This window comes from Salmo salar, chromosome ssa09 (genome assembly GCF_905237065.1).
Source record: "Salmo salar chromosome ssa09, Ssal_v3.1, whole genome shotgun sequence".
Taxonomy (NCBI): Eukaryota; Metazoa; Chordata; class Actinopteri; order Salmoniformes; family Salmonidae; genus Salmo; species Salmo salar.
The window spans coordinates 117,959,886-117,979,851 of NC_059450.1; the positions used below are offsets into that span (position 1 = coordinate 117,959,886).

The 19,966-nt window shown below is 43.0% G+C and overlaps 1 protein-coding gene across 1 annotated transcript; it reads left to right on the plus strand.

Annotated features, from left to right (window-relative positions):
* The first annotated feature begins 1,069 nt into the window (after positions 1–1,069).
* LOC106612714 (uncharacterized) lies at positions 1,070–13,294 on the plus strand. Its single transcript, XM_014214154.2, has 2 exons — positions 1,070–1,279; positions 11,196–13,294. Exon 2 carries the CDS (start codon positions 11,233–11,235, stop codon positions 12,544–12,546), a length of 1,314 nt encoding a protein of 437 aa, XP_014069629.1. The 5' UTR covers positions 1,070–1,279; positions 11,196–11,232; the 3' UTR covers positions 12,547–13,294.
* Positions 13,295–19,966: the final 6,672 nt, after the last annotated feature.

The following is a 19,966-nucleotide window of genomic DNA, read 5'->3' on the forward strand; positions in this document are numbered from 1 at the left end:
TGATAAGTACAATTGTTGTCTTAATCAGTTGTTGTCTAGTTCTGCCTTTTTGCTACTACTTCAATGACCTGAAAGCAAGTCAGTTAAGAACAAATTCTTATTTACAATGACAGCCTACACCGGCCAAACCCAGGCCAATTGTGAGCAGCCCTATGGGACTCCCAATCATGGCCGATTGTGATACAGCCTGGATTCGAGGGTGTCTGTAGTGACACCTCTATCACTGAGATGCAGTGCCTAGGACCGCTGCACCACTCGGGAGCCCAATGTAGCAAGAGGGCAATATTTTATTAATGTAGTAGTTTTCAACCTATATGATGTAGTACACAATTAAAGTATAATAAAATATATATATTTATATATATATATATATATATATATATATATTGTGAAAAGTAAAAAAAAAACTTGGGGGGGGTGGTCTTTCATACTTTATAATATGTCCATATGTAGTTAATGAGTTGGTGTGTCCAAACTTTTGACTGGAACTACACACATAGATATATAAGGAATAATGGACAGTTGAAATGAGGCTGCTAAGTTACATGGTTGAAGAGCTAATGATATTTTAAAGTTTCATATATTTATATTAATCGTGTAACTGCTTTATGGGAAAACCAAAGGGTGTGCAATGTGTGTCCGTAACCTTTGAACAAAAAAAGTTGGTTTATGGTGCCTAGGTCATGTGATCAAAGATGTATTAAAATTCTAAGTACAAAATGTAACTAATGAAGTAAGATAAAAGAACATTAAACCGTTTCTCAGAAAACCAAAGGGTGTGTGATCTGTGTCCCTACCCTGTGAATAGGCTGCATCACATCCGGCCGTGATTGGGAGTCCCATAGGGCTGCGCACAATTGGCCAGCATCGTCGGGTTTGGCCGGAGTAGGCCGTCATTGTAAAATAAGAATTTGTTCTTAACTGGCTTGCCTTGTTAAATAAAGGTTAATTTAAAAATAATAATAATAATATTTCAAAGTTGGTTTGAGGTGTCTAGGTCACATGGTCAAGGAGCTATTTAATTTTAAGTGATTTTAAATATATGTTCAACTTGCCTCTCTGTGTCAGGAATAATGGACCTTTGAAATGAGGTTGCTAAGTCACATTTTAAATTTGAATATTGTGATTATGCAGTTTGTTGATGATCCCTAACTAGTCACGTTGACTGTGCATCAGGCTGCCTTTAAGTTACCATGTAATTGTGAAACGGGTTGGAATCGGAAAAATAAGAACTGTGCAATGTTGTACACTTTTACCGCCATAAAGAGCCTAATTTGAGGTATGTAGCACAAATCGTTCATGAGCTATTGAAGTTTGAAGGTCTGAATGTCTGTCGAATCTCAAACTACCATGGTTCATTACTGTACCTTATCATTTGGTTAGTTAGGAACACATGTGAATCACTTTGCTAGCTAGTTAGCTATGCTGAACTTGAACGACTGTTGTTGGCATGTCTTATTTGTCCATGAAATGTATTTGGCATCAATCAAATTGGCGAGCAGGCAAGTTCCCATTCAGATGTCATTATCTATCAGTGCAATTTTGACGGCCAACTACAAGCTGTTCCCCCGTTTGATTTTAGCTTATCTTGCTCTAGCTCAGTGGTTCCCAAATGTTTTATAGTCCCGTACCCCCTCAAACATTCAACCTCCAGCTGCGTACCCCCTCTAGCACCAGGGTCAGCGCACTCTCAAATGTTGTTCTTTTGCCATCATTGTAAGCCTGCCACACACACTACCTATAAGATAGACTTATTAAACATAAGAATGAGTGTGAGTTTGTCACAACCCAGCTCGTGGGAAGTGACAAAGAGCTCATATACGACCAGGGCACAAATAATAATAACCAATGATGTTGCTCTTAATTTAGCCATCTTACATATAAAACTTTATTTGTTAATTGAAAATGATGAATGACCATAGGTTAATGAGAAGGGTGTGCTTGAAAGGATGCACATAACTCTGCAATGTTGGGTTGTATTGGAGAGAGTCTGTCTTAAATCATTTTCCACACACACAGTCTGTGCCTGTATTTAGTGTTCATGCTAGTGAGGGCAGAGAGTCCACTCTCACATAGGTACATGGTTGCAAATGGCATCAGTGTCTTAACAGTGGATTTGCCAAGGCAGGATACTCTGTGCGCAGCCCAATCCAGAAATCTGTCAGTGGCTTCTGATTCAATTCAATTTTCACAGAACCGCTTGTTACAATTTCTATGAGGCTCTCTTGTTAAGATATTGGTCAGTGGACTGGAGGCAGGGCATGACAGGGATAACGAATCCAGTTGTTTGTGTCATCCTTTTTGGGAAAGTACCTGAGTAATTGCGCACCCAACTCACTCGGGTGCTTTGCTATATCACATTTTACATTGTCCTTGAGCTTCAGTTCATTTGCACACACAAAAATCATACAATGATGGAATGACCTGTGTGTTGTTCTTGTTAAAGAGAAGAGCTCCAACTTCTTAATCATAGCCTCAATTTTGTCCCTCACATTGAATATAGTTGCAGAGGGTCCCTATAGTGCTAGATTCAGATCATTCAGGTAGGCCAGTCGTGTGAGAAACTTGTCATCATGCAAGCGATCAGACAAGTGAAAATGATGGTCAGTAAAGAAAACGTGTCAGTACTTTGCCCCTTGATAACCATCGCATTTCTGTATGTTGTAAAAGCGTTATGGTCGCTGCCCATATCATTGCATAGTGCAGAAAATACACAAGTTCAGGGGCTTTGCTTTAACAAAGTTAACAATTTTCACTGTAGTGTCCAAAACGTTTTTCAAGCTGTCAAGCATTCCTTAGGCAGCAAGAGCCTCTCGGTGGATGCTGCAGTGTACCCAAGTGGCGTCGGGAGCAACTGCTTGCACGCGTGTTACCACTCCACTATGTCTCCGTGTCATGACCTTTGCCCCATCAGTGTAGATACCAAAACACCTTGACTGCCAAAGTCCATTTGATGTCACAAAGCTGTCCAGTACTTGAAAATACCCTCTCCTGTTGTCCTGGTTTCCAGTGGTTGTGCCAGGCCCGCCACGTCTGTTGACTCATCCAACTGTAACGCATAGAATTCATTGGCTTGTATGCAAAGCAGTAATTGTTTCAAACATCTCCTGCCATGTCACTGATGCGTTGTTTAACAGTGTTGTTTGAAGGCATTGTCTGTATAGTTTTTGGGGCCTTTCCCCCCAGCATTGTCCCAGCCATATCCGCGGCAGCAGGAAGAATTAAGTCCTCCACAATAGTATGGGGCTTGCCTGTCCTAGCCACTCGGAAGCTCACCATATAAGACGTTTCTAGCCCCTTCATATTAATGGTATCTGTTGCTTTTATACATGTCTTACTACTCGAAAGTCGTCGTCAATTCTCGCTCAAAAACTCCTGTGGCTTATTTTTCAAATTGGCATGTTTTGTTTCTAAATGTCTGCGCAAGAGTGAAGGTTTCATAGAGTTGTGAGACACTTTTGCACATATAACACACTGTGGCTGAGGAAAGGCAATACTCCCAAAATAAGTGAACCCCAAATCAATGTAGTTCTTATCATATTTACGCCTCTTCGATGGTCCAACGTCCCTGTCTGTTGTAAGGTCTTTTCCCAGGTAAGGGGGCAGTAGCTCTTCAGCTGCATCAGATTCACAACTGTCAGTGTCCATGCTAGCTGTGCTAACAAATGTAGAATTACTGATGTTAGCATTGGATGTGCTCGTGGAAGCAGAACAACTTGTGTCGTCGCCAGATGCGGGTGTAGTACTGCTGGTAGTAGCAGTATTACCAGTAGAGCTGGTATGTGTCTCTATGGACGCGGGCCTTACTTTTTTTAACCATTTATTCCTTTTGCTCAAAAAATTGATGAGCAGCTGCTACGTTTTGGCTTCATACAGACATTAGTGGAATTCAAATCAAATTTTATTAGTCACATGTGCCAAATACAACAGTACAGTGAAATGCTTACTGACGAGCCCCTAACCAACAATGCAGTTTTAAAAAATACGGATAAGAATAAGAAATAAAAGTAACAAGTAATTAAAAAGCAGCAGTAAAATAACAATAGCGAGACTATATACAGGGGGGTACCAGTAAAGGATCAATGTGCGGTGGCACAGGTTAGTTGAGGTAATATGTACATGTAGATAGTCATTAAAGTGATAATGCATAGATGATAACAACATAGAGTAGCAGCGGCGTAAAGGGGGGGGGCAATGCAAATAGTCTGGGTAGCCATTTGATTAGGTGTTCAGGAGTCTTATGGCTTGGGGGTAGAAGCTGTTTAGAAGCCTCTTGGACCTAGACTTGCCATGCGGTAGCAGAGAGAACAGTCTATGACTAGGGTGGCTGGAGTCTGACAAATTTTAGACTTCTTCTGACACCGCCTGGTATAGAGGTCCTGGATGGCAGGGAGCTTGGCCCCAGTGATGTACTGGGCCGTTCGCACGACCCTCTGTAGTGCCTTGCGGTCGGAGGCCGAGCAGTTGCCATACCAGGCAGTGATGCAACCAATCAGGATGCTCTCGAAGGTGCAGCTGTAGAACCTTTTGAGGATCTGAGGACACATGCCAAATCTTTTCAGTCTCCTGAGGGGGAATAGGTTTTGTCGTGCCCTCTTCACGACTGTCTTAGGTGTGCTTAGACCATGTTAGTTTGTTGGTGATGTGGACACCAAGGAACTTGAAGCTCTCAACCTGCTCCACTGCAGCCCCTTCGATGAGAATGGGGGTGTGCTCGGTCCTCTTTCCAGTAGTCCACAATCATCTCCTTTTTCTTGATCACATTGAGGGAGAGGTTGTTGTCCTGGCACCACACGGCCAGGTCTCTGACCTCCTCCCTATAGGCTGTCTCGTCGTTGTCGGTGATCAGGCCTACGACTGTTGTGTCATTGGCAAACTTAATGATGGTGTTGGAGTCATGCCTGGCCGTGCAGTCATGAGTGAACGGGGAGTACAGGAGGGGACTGAACACGCACCCCTGAGGGGACGTGTTGAGGATCGGCATGGCGGATGTGTTGTTACCTACCCTTACCACCTGGGGGCAGCCTGTCAGGAAGTCCAGAGCCCAGTTGCAGAGGGAGGTGTTTAGTCCCAGGGTCCTTAGCTTATTGATGAGCTTTGAGGGCACAATGGTGTTGAACGCTGAGCTGTAGTCAATGAATATCATTCTCACGTAGGTGTTCCTTTTGTCCAGGTGGGAAAGGGCAGTGTGGAGTGCAATAGAGATTGCATCATCTGTGGATCTGTTGTGGTGGTATGAAAATTGGAGTTGGTCTAGGGTTTCTGGGATAATGGTGTTGTGAGCCATGACCAGCCTTTCAAAACACTTCATGGCTACAGATGTGAGTGCTACGGGTCGGTAGTCATTTAGGCAGGTTACCTTAGTGTTCTTGGGCACAGGCACTATGGTGGTCTGCTTAAAACATGTTGGTATTACAGACTCGGACAGGGAGAGGGTGAAAATGTCAGTGAAGACAGTTGCCAGTTGGTCAGCGCATGCTCGCAGTACACGTCCTAGTAATCCGTCTGGTCCTGCGGCCTTGTGAACGAATGTTGACCTGTTTAAAGGTCTTACTCACATCAGCTGCGGAGACCGTGATCACGCAGTCTTCCGGAACAGCTGGTGCTCTCATGCATGTGTCAGTGCCATTTGCCTCGAAGCGAGCATAGAAGTAGTTCAGCTCGTCCGGTAGGCTCATGTCACTGGGCAGCTCTCAGCTGCGCTTCCCTTTGTAGTCTGTAATGGTTTGCAAGTCCTGCCACATCTGACGAGCATCAGAGCCGGTGTAGTACAATTCGATCTTAGTCCTGTATTGACACTTTGCCTGTTTGATGGTTCATCGGAGGGCATAGTGGGATTTCTTAGAAGCTTGCGGGATAGAGTCCCGCTCCTTGAAAGCGGCAGCTCTAGCCTTTAGCTCAGTGCGGATGTTGCCAGTAATCCATGGCTTCTGGTTGGGGTATGTACGTACGGTCACTGTGGGGACGACGTCATCGATGCACTTATTGATGAAGCCAAAAACTGATGTGGTGTTCTCCTCAATGCCATCGGAGGAATCCCGGAACAGATTCCAGTCTGTGCTAGTAAAACAGTCCTGTAGTTTAGCATCTGCTTCTTCTGACCACTTTTTTTATTGATCTAGTCACTGGTGCGTCCTGCTTTAATTTGTGCTTGTAAGCAGGAATCAGGAGGATAGAATTATGGTCAGATTTGCCAAATGGAGGGCGAGGGACAGCTTTGTATGCATCTCTGTGTTATGGAGTAAAGGTGGTCCAGAGGTTTTTTTTTTTCTCTCCTTCTAGTTGCACATTTAACATGCTGATAGAAATTTGGTAAAACAGATATGTTTCCCTGCATTAAAGTCCCCGGCTACTAGGAGCGCCGCTTCTGGGTGAGTGTTTTCTTGTTTGCTTATGGCGGAATACAGCTCATTCAATGCGTTCTTAGTGCCAGCCTCTGACTGTGGTGATATGTAAATAGCTACGAAAAATACAGATGAAAACCCTCTAGGTAGATAGTGTGGTCTACAGCTTATCATGAGATACTCTACCTCAGGCGAGCAATAGGTCGAGACTTTCTTAGATATCGTGCACCAGCTGTTATTTACAGAAATACATAGCCCGCCGCTTGTCTTACCAGATGCCACTGTTCTATCCTGCCGGTACAGCGTATTACCAGCCAGCTGAATGTTGATAGTGTCGTCGTTCAGACACAACTCTGAAGCATAAGATATTATAGTTTTGAATGTCCCGTTGGTAGTTTAGTCTTGCGTGTAGGTCATCGATTTTATTCTCCAAAGATTGCACGTTTTCTAGCAGAATGGAAGGAAGTGGGGGTTTATTTGATTGCCTATGAATTCTCAGAAGGCAGCCTGCCCTTTGGCCCCTTTTTCTCCGCTGCCTCTTCAGGCAAATCACGGGGATCTGGGCCTGTTCCCGAGAAAGCAGTATATTGTTCGCGTCAGACTCGTTATAGAAAAAAAAGGATTCTGCTAGTCCGTGGTGAGTAATCTTAGTCCTGATGTCCAGAAGTTATTTTCGGTCATAAGACTGTATGTACATAATAAACAAAAAAGAAGTTACAAAAAATACAAATAAACAAACAAAAAACACAATCGGTTGGGGACACATAAAACATCTGCCTTCTTCTCCGGCGCCATTTTCCCACGAGAGAGTAACGGTTAATGTGATTGGATGTTAATTATTTGACTAGGCTACCTGTATTTGACATTGTGTTGTTATTTTGCTGAACACTAGATGGTTTAATTTTATTTTTGGCACCTAAAACTCACCTAAATGTATAGCCCGGTTGGAAAATGTGAAGTATTATTGTTGTATTATTTATTTATTTATTTGCCCCAGTTTGGGATTACCTGCTCTAGCTAGTTTAGTTGTTGATGATATGTATATAACTGAGGTAGACAGCCTTCCTGTTCATGTTTTTTTTATCAATATGACTGTAAAGTTCCCAAATGTAGGAGAACTCCAGTGATATTTGCATATTTGCTGAAATCCATTCAGGTGTATTTTATGGCTTTTGGCAAATGCTTTCTAATGATCTAAAGTCCCTCTGTTGATATACTGCCTGCAAAAACACAGTCCAGTTCAAAGTCAAGGATGGAAGACCCATGTAGAAAGTGTCTTATTTGGATATAATTTAGGCCTCTAATTGTCCATGGTACATGGGTCTGTGTAAAGTATGGCCCTAGACAAGACTGAGATGTCTTATTTCCTGCAGTGTCTATTAGTTGTCCAATTGCACAGACATTTTCCCACTCATAGATTTTTCACAAATGCCTTACTCAGGGTTTCCCAAACTCTGTGCACATTTTAGTGTTTTGCCCTAGCACTAGATGGCTGATTCAACTAATCATCAAGCTTTGGTAATTTGAATCAGCTGTGTAGTGTTAGGCCAAAAATCTAAACGTGCAGCTCTTGGGGTACTGAGGTCCTAGTTTGTTAACCTCTCTAGGGTCGGCGGGACGAAATCGTCCCACCTACGTAACAGTCAGTGGAATCCTGTGGCGCGTTATTCAAATACCTTAGAAATGCTATTACTTCAATTTCTCAAACATATGACTATTTTACACCATTTTAAAGACAAGCCTCTCGTTAATCTAACCACACTGTCCGATTTCAAAAAGGCTTTACAACGAAAGCAAAACATTAGATTATGTCAGCAGAGTACCCAGCCAGAAATAATCAGACACCCATTTTTCAAGCTGGCATATAATGTCACATAAACCCAAACCACAGCTAAATGCAGCACTAACCTTTGATGATCTTCATCAGATGACAACCCTAGGACATTATGTTATACAATACATGCATGTTTTGTTCAATCAAGTTCATATTTATATCAAAAACCAGCTTTTTACATTAGCATGTGACTAGCATTCCCACCGAACACTGCCGGTGAATTTACTAAATTACTCACGATAAACGTTCACAAAAAACATAACAATTATTTTAAGAATTATAGATACAGAACTCCTCTATGCACTCGCTATGTCCGATTTTAAAATAGCTTTTCGGTGAAAGCACATTTTGCAATATTCTAAGTAGATAGCCCGGCATCACAGGGCTAGCTATTTAGACACCCACCAAGTTTAGCCCAGACCAAAGTCAGATTTACTATAAGAAAAATGTTATTACCTTTGCTGTTCTTCGTCAGAATGCACTCCCAGGACTTCTACTTCAATAACAAATGTTGGTTTGATTCCAAATAATCCATAGTTATGTTCAAATATCCTCTTTTGTTCGTGCGTTCAAGACACTATCCGAATGGTAAAGAAGGGTGACGCGCACGACGCATTTCGTGACAAAAAAAAATGTCTACATTTTTCTAAATATTCCATTACCGTACTTCAAAGTATGTCAACCGCTGTTTAAAATCAATTTTTATGCAATTTTTCTCGTAAAAAAGCGATAATATTCCGACCGGGAAAGCGTGTTTAGGTTCAAAGAGAGAGAAAATAAAAACATGGGGTCGACTTGTGCACGCGCCTCCGTCCCATTGTCCTCTGATAGAGCACTTACCAAAAGCGCTAATGTTTTTCAGCCAGTGGCTGGAATTACATCATTCAGCTTTTTCCCGCCTTCTGAGAGCCTATAGGAGCCGTAGGAAGTGTCACGTTACAGCAAAGATCCTCAGTTTTCAATAAACAGAGCCAAGAAGAACAAGAACTTGTCAGACAGGTCACTTCCTGTAAGGAATCTTCTCAGGTTTTTGCCTGCCATATGAGTTCTGTTATACTCACAGACACCATTCAAACAGTTTTAGAAACTTTAGGGTGTTTTCTATCCAAAGCCAATAATTATATGCATATTCTAGTTTCTGGGCAGTAGTAATAACCAGATTAAATCGGGTACGTTTTTTATCCGGACGTGCAAATACTACCCCCAACAGGTTAAACGCTGCTCTATGTTATTCCTAAACATTCATATGAAAGTATAAAAATGTGAATCACCATATGTAAGTGCTCACTTGTTAGAAAAAAAGGTGTCATTCTTCCTGGGTGTGTGTACAGATTTGAATAAGATGTTATGTTGTTAAAATGCTGTCAGTTCCAATTTAAATGAAAAAACAACTAATATATAAACTCAGCAAAAAAAGAAACATCCTCACTGTCAACTGCGTTTATTTTCAACAAACTTAACATGTGTAAATATTTGTATGAACATAACAAGATTCAACAACTGAGACATAAACTGAACAAGTTCCACAGACATGTGACTAACAGAAATTGAATAATGTGTCCCTAAACAAAGGGGGTTGGTGGGGGGGATCAAAATCAAAAGTAACAGTCAGTATCTGGTGTGGCCACCAGCTGCATTAAGTGCTGCAGTGCATCTCCTCATGGACTGCACCAGATTAGCCAGTTCTTGCTGTGAGATGTTACCCCACTCTTCCACCAAGGCACCTGCAAGTTCCCGGACATTTCTGGGGGGAATAGCCCTAGCCCTCACCCTCCGATATAACAGGTCTCAAACGTGCTCAATGGGATTGAGATCCGGGCTCTTCACTGGCCATGGCAGAACACTGACATTCCTGTCTTGCAGGAAATCACGCACAGAACGAGCAGTATGGCTGGTGGCTTTGTCATGCTGGAGGGTCATGTCAGGATGAGCCTGCCGGAAGGGTACCACATGCGGGAGGAGGATGTCTTCCCTGTAATGCATATCGTTGAGATTGCCTGCAATGACAACGAGCTCAGTCCGATGATGCTGTGACACACCGCCCCAGACCATGACGGACCCTCCACCTCCAAATCGATCCCACTCCAGAGTACAGGCCTCGGTGTAACGCTCATTCCTTCGATGATAAATGCGAATCCGACTATCATTCCTGGTGAGACAAAACCGTGACTCGTCAGTGAAGAGCACTTTTTGCCAGTCCTGTCTGGTCCAGCGATGGTGGGTTTGTGCCCATAGGCAACGTTGTTGCCGGTGATGTCTGGTGAGGACCTGCCTTACAACAGGCCTACAAGCCCTCAGTCCAGCCTCTCTCAGCCTATTGCGGACAGTCTGAGTACTGATGGAGGGATTGTGTGTTCCTGGTGTAACTCGGCAGTTGTTGTTGCCATGTTTGGATCTACCGATCCTGTGCAGGTGTTGTTACACGTGGTTTGCCACTGCAAGGATGACCAGCTGTCCGTCCCGTCTCCCTGTAGCTCTGTCTTGGGCGTCTCAGTACAGACATGGCAATTTATTGACCTGGCCACATCTGCAGTCCTCATGCCTCCTTGCAGCATGCCCAAGGCACGTTCACACATATGAACAGGGACCCTGGGCATCTTTCTTTTGGTGTTTTTCAGAGTCCATAGACAGGCCTCTTTAGTGTCCTAAGTTTTCATAACTGTGACCTTAAGCTGTTAGTGTCTTAATGACCATTCCACAGGTGCATGTTCATTAATTATTTGTGGGTCATTGAACAAGCATGGGAAACAGTGTTTAAACCCTTTACAATGAAGATCTGTGAAGTTCATTCGTAAAAATCCAAATATGGTTGAATTACAGGGTCCTGAAAAAGGATGTTTCTTTTTTTGCTGAGTTATATATAATTAATTTCAACGTCAACAATTGATGTACCAATCTCAGATTGCGTCGTTAAATATGTTGTTGTTTGCACACTGATTTCTGACCCTTGACATCAAAATATTTGTGTTTATTGTACAGGAAAACTGAAAGATGGTATTGCTATTTGTGTTCTGCAGCTTTCTTCAGAGAGACCCTCATCAGCCCCTCATAACCATGACAAAGAAGAATTTGATGAAGATATTTCTTGGTTTGACTCTGTTCACCATGGGATATATGATTTTTATTACTCAGGAATGGTCTGTAGAGCAATTGTTTTGGAGGAAAGACTGGGCAATGGACACCTGCTTTACAAATTTGAGCACTGACCCCTTCATACCAATCCAAGGGTCCAAAACATTTGTGCTGAATGCTTTCTTTGAGCACAGGACCTATAACATGAGCCTTCGTCTCATCTCCATCGTGTGGCGACCAGAAAAGACCATCCATCACTGCTTACTATGCTGCCAAGACCGTCTGTTCACCTCTTTGGCCAAGCGGACTATCCACCATTCCCACTTCTGGTTTCCTTACGGCACGGGGGACTTCCTGTGTGACATCCCGGAGGACTGTGAGCCCACACACGCTGGCTTGGTGTCTGAGGACTTTGATCCTGAGCACGTCACCTTTGTCCCAATCTTGAACAGGGTACCAAGGGAGTCCAGCTTTCCTGCCAACTTCACTGTGTGCCTCTCTACCATGTTCGGGGGGTACAACAATGTGCTGCAGTTTGTGCAGGCCATGGAGATGTATCGCCTGCTGGGGGCCCAGAGGGTGGTGGTCTATAAGACCAACTGCAGCCGTGACATGGAGGAGGTACTGCATTACTATGAAGACGAAGTTGGTCTGGTGGAAGTAGTTCCCTGGCCAATTGACACCCACATCAAGGTGTCCTCCAGCTGGCTTGCCACCAAGTCACCCGGTGACCTGCACTACTATGGCCAGATCCCTGCTCTCAACGACTGTCTGTACAGGAACATGTACCAGACCAAGTATCTCCTCCTCCATGACCCTGATGAGATCATCCTCCCCGTGGACAACAGCACCTGGGTGGAGCTCCTGAGCACTCTGGAGATCAAATACGGCAACGAGGCCAACTTCTACTTTGAAAACAATGTTTTCCCAATCGAGGAGACTGACGAAAGCAGCAGATTCAACTTGTCAGAGTGGGCCACCATCCCTGGCGTTAACTTCCTTCTGCATGTCCTGCGAGAACCCATTCTCAAATCCCACTACAAAACGGGGAAGCTGATCATCAACCCCAGGACTGTGTTTGAGATCTCAGTGCATGGCGTGAAGAGGCAGAACAGCCGGACAGTAGAGGTGTCTTCCCATCTCGGCAGGCTATATCATATCCGCCGGCGGAAGAACGCCATGCTGAAGAGCAGAGACTTAGTCAGGGATGAGGGACTGTTGAGGTTCGCCCCACAAATGATCAGAAAGGTAGCACACTCCCTCAGGAAAATGAACCTGCCCTCCCAGAAACTGTAAACGCTCTAGTCTAGTGTCTCTACATTTAATCATTGTTTCTCTTCAGTTCTTCATTTAGGTGTTTAAAGCTGATTCATTGCATGATATTTGATTGCTAAATAGCCCAAACCTCACTGTGCAACGTGACTGTCAGCAATTAGACTTTTCTTAAGATATCCCATTCACCATAGACGAATGTACCGTCATTGGGTGTGCCTCTTATCAGGAAAGAAATATAATGCTGTTGTGAGAAAAGGAAAATTGTCTAATCTAGTCATGAATCTGCACAATAGAGATTTACAGACGCCACATTTGTCAGAGGTGCTGAATTATTGGATGTTGTTGAATGGAAAATGTTCAGACACCTGCTGTGACTTACCTTACTCAACATTTTTGATGCGATGTTTAGTCTAACTTTATGATAAACTCGTATGTACTGCAAAAAATGAAATCCTAGGAAGTAAATAAATCTTGCATCAAGGCAATAAATCAAATCCCCCCCCAATAAGATACTGTAAGTCATTTTACCAAGCACTGTATGTTAGATTATTCAGCTTGTTTTAAGAAAATTGGTCTTGAGTTGTCTAGATATTAGATCTAATTCTAGGCATTTTATGTGAAACTAGCACAACTAGGCAATCAACAAGTTATCATGTAATGCCATCAATTTTGATGATATTAAATCAGGATTGTTTCTCTTGTTTTTTAAGAACCACACCCAAGGATATCCCTCACTTTTGCTTACAGATATTACATATTCTTCACCTCTGACATTGGTCCCAACTCCCGCTCATTGGGGGAAAAAATAGGGTAGTGTGACCCGTCTAGCATTCTGACAACATTCAAACATTTGATTATGTTTTATCAAAGACTTTCATACATTTCTGAAATTCAGCTTTGAGGACCGTCATACACATACAGTGCATTTGGAAAGTATTCAGACCCCTTCACTTTTTCCACATTTTATGTTACAGCCTTATTCTAAAATTGATTCAATCGTTTTTTTTTTTGTCCTGTTGGAAGGCAAACCTGCGCCCCAGTCTGGGGTCCTGAGCAGGTTTTCATGAAGGATCTCTTTGTACTTTGCTCAGTTAATCTTTCCCCCAATCCTGACTAGTCTCCCAGTCCCTGTCGCTCAAAATTATGCTGCCAACATCATGCTTCACGTTGGGATGGTGCCAGGTTTCCTCCAGACGTGATGCTTGGCATTTAGGCCAAAAAGTTCAATCTTGGTTTCATCAGACCAGAGAATCTTGTTTCTCGTGGTATGAGGGTCCTTCAGGTGGCTTTGGGCAAAATCCAAACAGGCTGTCATGTGCATTTTACTGAGGAGTGGCTTCCCTCTGGCCATTTTACCATAAAGCACTGATTGGTGGAGTGCTGCAGAGATGGTTGTCCTTCTGGAAGGTTCTCTCATGTCCACAGAGGAACTCTGGAGTTCTGTCAAAGTGACCATCAGTTTCTTGGTGACCTCCCTGACCAAGTCCCTTCTCCCCCAATTGCTCAGTTTGGCCGGCGGGCAGCACTAGGAAGAGTCTTGGTAGTTCCAAACTTCTTCCATTTAAAATGACGGAGGCCACTGTGGTCTTGGGGACCTTCAATGCTGCTTAAATCTTTCGGAGTGCTACAGACAATTCCTTCGACCTCATGGCTTGGTTTTTGTTCTGACATGCACTGTCAACTGTGGGACCTTATAAGATAGGTGTGGGCCTTTCCAAATCATTTACCACAGGTGGACTCCAATCAAGTTGTGGGAACATCTCAAGGATGATCAATGGAAACAGGATGCACCTGAGCTCAATTTCGAGTCTCATGACAAAGGTCTGAATACCTATGTAGTACTTAATTTGTAAAAACATATATATTCTAAAAACCTGTTTTCACTTTGTCATTATAGGATATTGTATGTAAAAAAAATATATATAATTTTATCCATTTTAGAAAGTCTATAACGTAACAAAATTTGGAAAAAGTGAAGGGGTCTGAATACTTAACGAATGCACTGTATTTTGACCATTGGAACCAATCATTTAATCTGAGATGGAACATGAATCAAATAATGTTGCTTTGATGTAATATTGTTTTCAGGGAAAAGCTTTTTCACATACTTCAAATACTCCTCAATAAGACATTTCAAATCTGATACAGTTTGAGTAATAACAGGATAATATTAACCATCTCAATCAATGTCAAAGTACATTCACATTGTCTACATTTGTTAAACCCCACCCCCTCTTTAAATCCCCACAGCTCATGTTGGGCTAAAGTGTCTCAGTAGAGAGAAACCAATGCACCATATATTTCTCTCTCCCCATTGGAAGTTTGAATTTGAACTCCATTGTACAATAGAACCAAGTCCTCTTGATGACTTTCAATATCTCATCAACCCCACACTGAGAAAGGTCATGTGATGTTGCATAGCAACAAGTTGGATAGCAGACAGCTTGGATCTGTATTTATGGTTGATATTTCCCAACATAATAAACCATGAGTCATTTGTTCTTTGAGGCATGGGAGCCTAAAGGATTACACAGCTACATTTTGTCTGTGTATATAACATCTGTAAAGCAGTGAGTTTCATGAAAACAATGGATGTGATCTTATAAGGTCCCCATCTACAATGCCATATAAGAGTCCATACGTGCATTTCTGAGGTCCGTCTTCAATCTTGGCTAGTATTTTCGGGTGACACTAGCTGTGCCAACCTTTTCACTAAAGGTATGTAATGAAAGGATATGTCTTTGATGGTAAGGCCACTACCTTTCACCATGCATTCCTTTTGCCCAGTCTTAGCTTCTCCTTTGATATCAGGGATCTCTTACTGGGTCCAGGACATTTCGTAAGGAGTAAAGCCATATGGCAAGTTGCTCATCAGGATCATGAGGTAGGATTTCAATTTACACCAGCTAGTACACTTAATATTGGTGTAAATGTTTGCAGCTCTTAATTTTATACTTTTTAAATTGCGAACAAAGTATAAATGGGCATTTATTGCCTAGAAAGCAATGTCTATCTGATGCATGTGTTTACAGGAACAAGACTCAGATCAGCTAAATAAAGAGTCCTCGTGCACAAGGTAGGCACCTCCAGACCCTGTGACCCCAGCACTCTCCGGTCCAGTAATCCCAGGACCTACAGAACTAATGGCAGTGACCCCAGTAGTCCCTGATCCAGTAACCCAAATACCTTCACCAGAGCAAATGGCAGTAACCCCAGTGCCTCCAAGCCCAGGTTCTGTTTTGCATCCAGGCTCAGTGATCACGAAAGGAGTCCCTCCAAAATCATAAAGTTACCCAGGCCAGAATGTCATCTACACAGACAGCGAGTTAGAACAAGCCAGAATATATCACTTTAAAAAGCAGCTCGTTGGGCCAAAGCAAGATTACACACTCTCAAAAGAACTTCGCTGTCGGCTACTCCATAACACGATGACCAACATGATATCCATAATGCGAGCCACAATGGAGGACTTAAAGTATCCATTGAAGCGTGAAGTAAATTCAATGGCCAAACGACTGGTAGAATATTACCCTGTGCTGCGGGACAATTCGGTGCATTGTAAATATGAATGGGTGAGTGATCATCTTGTTCACTTCCTTTTAGTCTAACCATTGTGGCTTTTGCTATTTAGTAATTAACAGCAGTAATCTCTGCATTGTTGTCATGTGCATTTAAAGGGATACTTAGGAATTTTGGCAATGAGGCCCTTTATCTACTTCCCCGAGTTAGATTAACTATTGGATACTATTATATTATCCACAAGTTCATTTGACTCTGGGGATGTAGATAAAGGGCCTCATTGCCAAAATCCCAAAGTATCCCTTTAAAGGGAGACATTACATATGTGTCCTAACAGGAAACTGTCTCCAGACTATTGATGAAGAGATTACAGAATGTGCGGACCCCTCAAAAGACCAAGGGCAGAAAGCCCAAGGATGCTACACTTGGAAAGAAGATCAAGGGCCATACACCTGAATGGGAGAAGAGAAGTTTGGAGTTTGGATCTGGATCGACAGCATCCGTGATGCATTAACTGATGACTATCACTGCAGTTCCAGTGGCTCCACGGTGTTTCTTGACAAGTCCCAATTTAGATCCAGCACACCAGAGAGTGAAGAGCAGGATGATGGTAATGAAGCATGTAAGTAGGCATTATACTCTGTTTACAAACAACACATTTAAATCTTGTCAACTCAAACATTAACTTAAGCTGTCACTGTTTTGGCTAATGCCCTTATCGGGCTGTTGCACTGTCCACTAGTTTAAAAATAGTTCAAACTCGCATTTTCTGGCGGAAGGCTAAGTCTGATTGCTGTGCTCTGAGCACCAGGGTTTAGGGCTGATTTCCAAACTAGTCCCTAGACCCTACCACTTCAATTCAATCAAATGTATGTATAAAGCCCTTTTTACATCAGCCGATGTCACAAAGTGCTATACAGAAACCCAGCCTAAAACCCCAAACAGCAAGCAATGCGGATGTAGAAGCACGGTGGCAAGGAAAAACTGTCTAGGAAGGTAGGAACCTAGGAAGAAACCTAGAGAGGAACCAGGCTCTGAGGAGTGGCCAGTCCTCTTCTGGCTGTGCCGGGTGGAGATGGTACATGGCCATTAAGGCCAGATAATTCTTCAAGATGTTCAGTGCATAGATGACCAGCATGGTCATTGAGAGGTCGGGACAGCAGGTGCCGTAGAGAGAGAGAGTCAAAAACAGCAGGTCCGGGACAAGGTAGCATGTCCAGTGAACAGTTCAGGGTTCCATAGCCGCTGGCAGAGCAGTTGAAACTGGAGCAGCAGCATACTCAGGTGGACTGGGGACGGCCAGGTAGTCCTGATGACTGAGAATTAGAGGGAGCGTACTTAAAATCACACAGGACACCAGATAAGACGGGAGAATTACACCAGATTAAACAGTCTGACCCTAGCCCCCCGGCACATAGACTATTGCAGCATAGATTCTGGAGGCTGAGACTCGGGGGGGGCACTGTTGCCCCGTCCGACGATACCCCCGGACAGGGCCAACCAGGCAGGATATAACCCCACACACTTTGCCAAAGCACAGCCCCCACACCACTAGAGGGATATCAACAGACCACCAATTTACTACCCTGAGACAAGGCTGAGTATAGCCCGCGAAGATCTCCTCCACCGCACAAGCCGGAAAACCGGACAGGAAGATCAAGTCTGTGACTCAACCCACTCAAGTGACGCAGCCCCCTAGGGACGGCATGGAAGAGCACTAGTAAGCCAGTGACTCAGCCCCTGTAATAGGGTCAGAGGCAGAGAATCCCAGTGGAGAGAGGGGAGCCAGCCAGGCAGAGACCGCAAGGGTGGTTCGTCGTGCCAGTGCTTTGCCGTTCAACTTTGCACCCCTGGGCAATACTATACTCAATCATAGGACCTTACTGAAGAGATGAGTCTTCAGTAAAGGCTTAAAGGTCGAGACCGAGGGACAATAAGGAGGCTTGCATCTTGTGACAGTAGCATATGTGTAGGTATGTCCAGCAGGACCAAATCGGAGAGATAGTTAGGAGCAAGCCCATGTAATGCTTTGTAGGTTAGCAGTGAAACCTGAAAATCAACCCTAGCCTTAACAAGAAGCCGGTGTAGAGAGGCTAGCACTGGAGTAATATGATCAATTTCTAGTCAAGATTCTAGCAGCAGTGTTTGGCACTAAATGAAGTTTATTTAGTGCTTTATCCGGGTAGCCGGAGAGTAGAGCATTGCGGTAATCTAATCTAGAAGTGACAAAAGCATGGATAGTTTTTCTGTATCATTTTAGGACAAAAAGTTTAAGATTTTTGCAATGTTACAAAGATGGAAAAAAAGCTGTCCTTGAAATGTTTTTGATATGTTCGTCAGAAGAGAGATCAGGGTCCAGAGTAACGCCGAGGTACTTCACAGTTTTATTTGAGATGATTGTACAACCATCAAGATTAATTGTAAGATCCAACAGCATACCTCTTTGTTTCTTGAGAACTAGAGTAGAACTAGCATCTCTGTTTTGTCAGAGTTTAAAAGTAAAACCATTTGCTGCCATCCACTTCCTTATGTCTGAAACACAGGCTTCCAGGGTAGGCAATTTTGCGGCTTCACCATGTTTCATCGAAATGTACAGCTGTGTGTCATTTGCATAGCAATGAAAGTTGACATTGTGTTTCTGAATGACATCACCAAGAGGTAGAATATATAGTGAAAACAATAGTGATCCTAAAACGGAACGTTGAGGAACGCCGAAACTTACAAATGATTTGTCAGAGGACAAATCATCCACAGAGACAAAATTATATCTTTCCGACAGATAAGATCTAAACCAGGCAAGAACTTGTCCGGGTAGACCAATTAGGGTTTCCAATCTCTCCAAAATAATGTGGTCTAGTAGCACGAGGACAGATGCAGAGTCTTGGTCTGACACCATTAAAAGATAATTTACCACCTTCAGTACAGTCTCAGTGCTATGATGGGGTTTAAAATCAGACTGAAGCGTTTCATATACGTGATTTTTCTTCAGGAAGGCAGTGCGTTGCTGCACAAAAGCTTTTTCTAAAATTTGAGAGGAACGAGAGATTCGATATAGGCCAATTTCGTTTTTTGCGTCAAGGTTTGGCTTTCTCAAGAGGTTTTACTACTGTCATTTTTAGTGATTTTTAGTACACATCCGGTGGATAGGGAGCCATTTATTATGTTCAACGTAGGATGGCCAAGTAAAGGAAGTAGTGTCCAGTATGCAGCTTGACAGTTTAGAGGCATGACTATTTTCATGAATATGTCAAGAGATACAGGATTTAAAAACTTGAGTGACTCCATTGATCCTAGGTTCTGGCAGTTCTGTGCAGACTCAGGACAACTGAGTTTTGGGGAAATACGCAGATTCAAAGATTTGTCCGTAATTTGCTTTCTAATGATCATGATCTTTTCATCAAAGAAGTTCATGAATTCATCACTGCTGAAGTGAAAGCCATCCTCACTTAGAAATGCTGCTTTCTAGTTAGCTTTGCAACAGTATCAAAAATGTATTTTGGATTGTTCTTATTCTCCTCTGTTAGGTCAGAAAAATAGGATGATCGAGCAGCAATGAGGGCTGTTCGATAATGCACGGTACTGTCTTTCCAAGGTAGTCGGAAGACTTCCAGTTTGGTGGAGCGCTGTATCTGTTCCAATTTTCTGGAAGCTTGCTCCAGGGCTCTGGTATTTTCTGTGTACCAGGGACCAAATTTCTTGTGACAACTGTTTTTGTGTTGTCCAAGAATTTATAGCACGACTTTTGATGATCCTTGGTTGGGGTTTTAGCAGATTATTTGTTGCGATTGCAAACGTAATAAGATGGTGGTTTGATAGTCTAGGATTGAGGAAAAACATTTAAATCCACAATATTTATTCCACGGGACAAAACTAGATCAAGGGTATGACAGTGGCAATGAGTTGGTCCGGAGACATGTTGGAC

Excerpts from the sequence above, each read along its gene's own strand:
- LOC106612714 (XM_014214154.2), top strand. The coding sequence starts at position 11,233 with ATGACAAAGAAGAATTTGATGAAGATATTTCTTGGTTTGACTCTGTTC.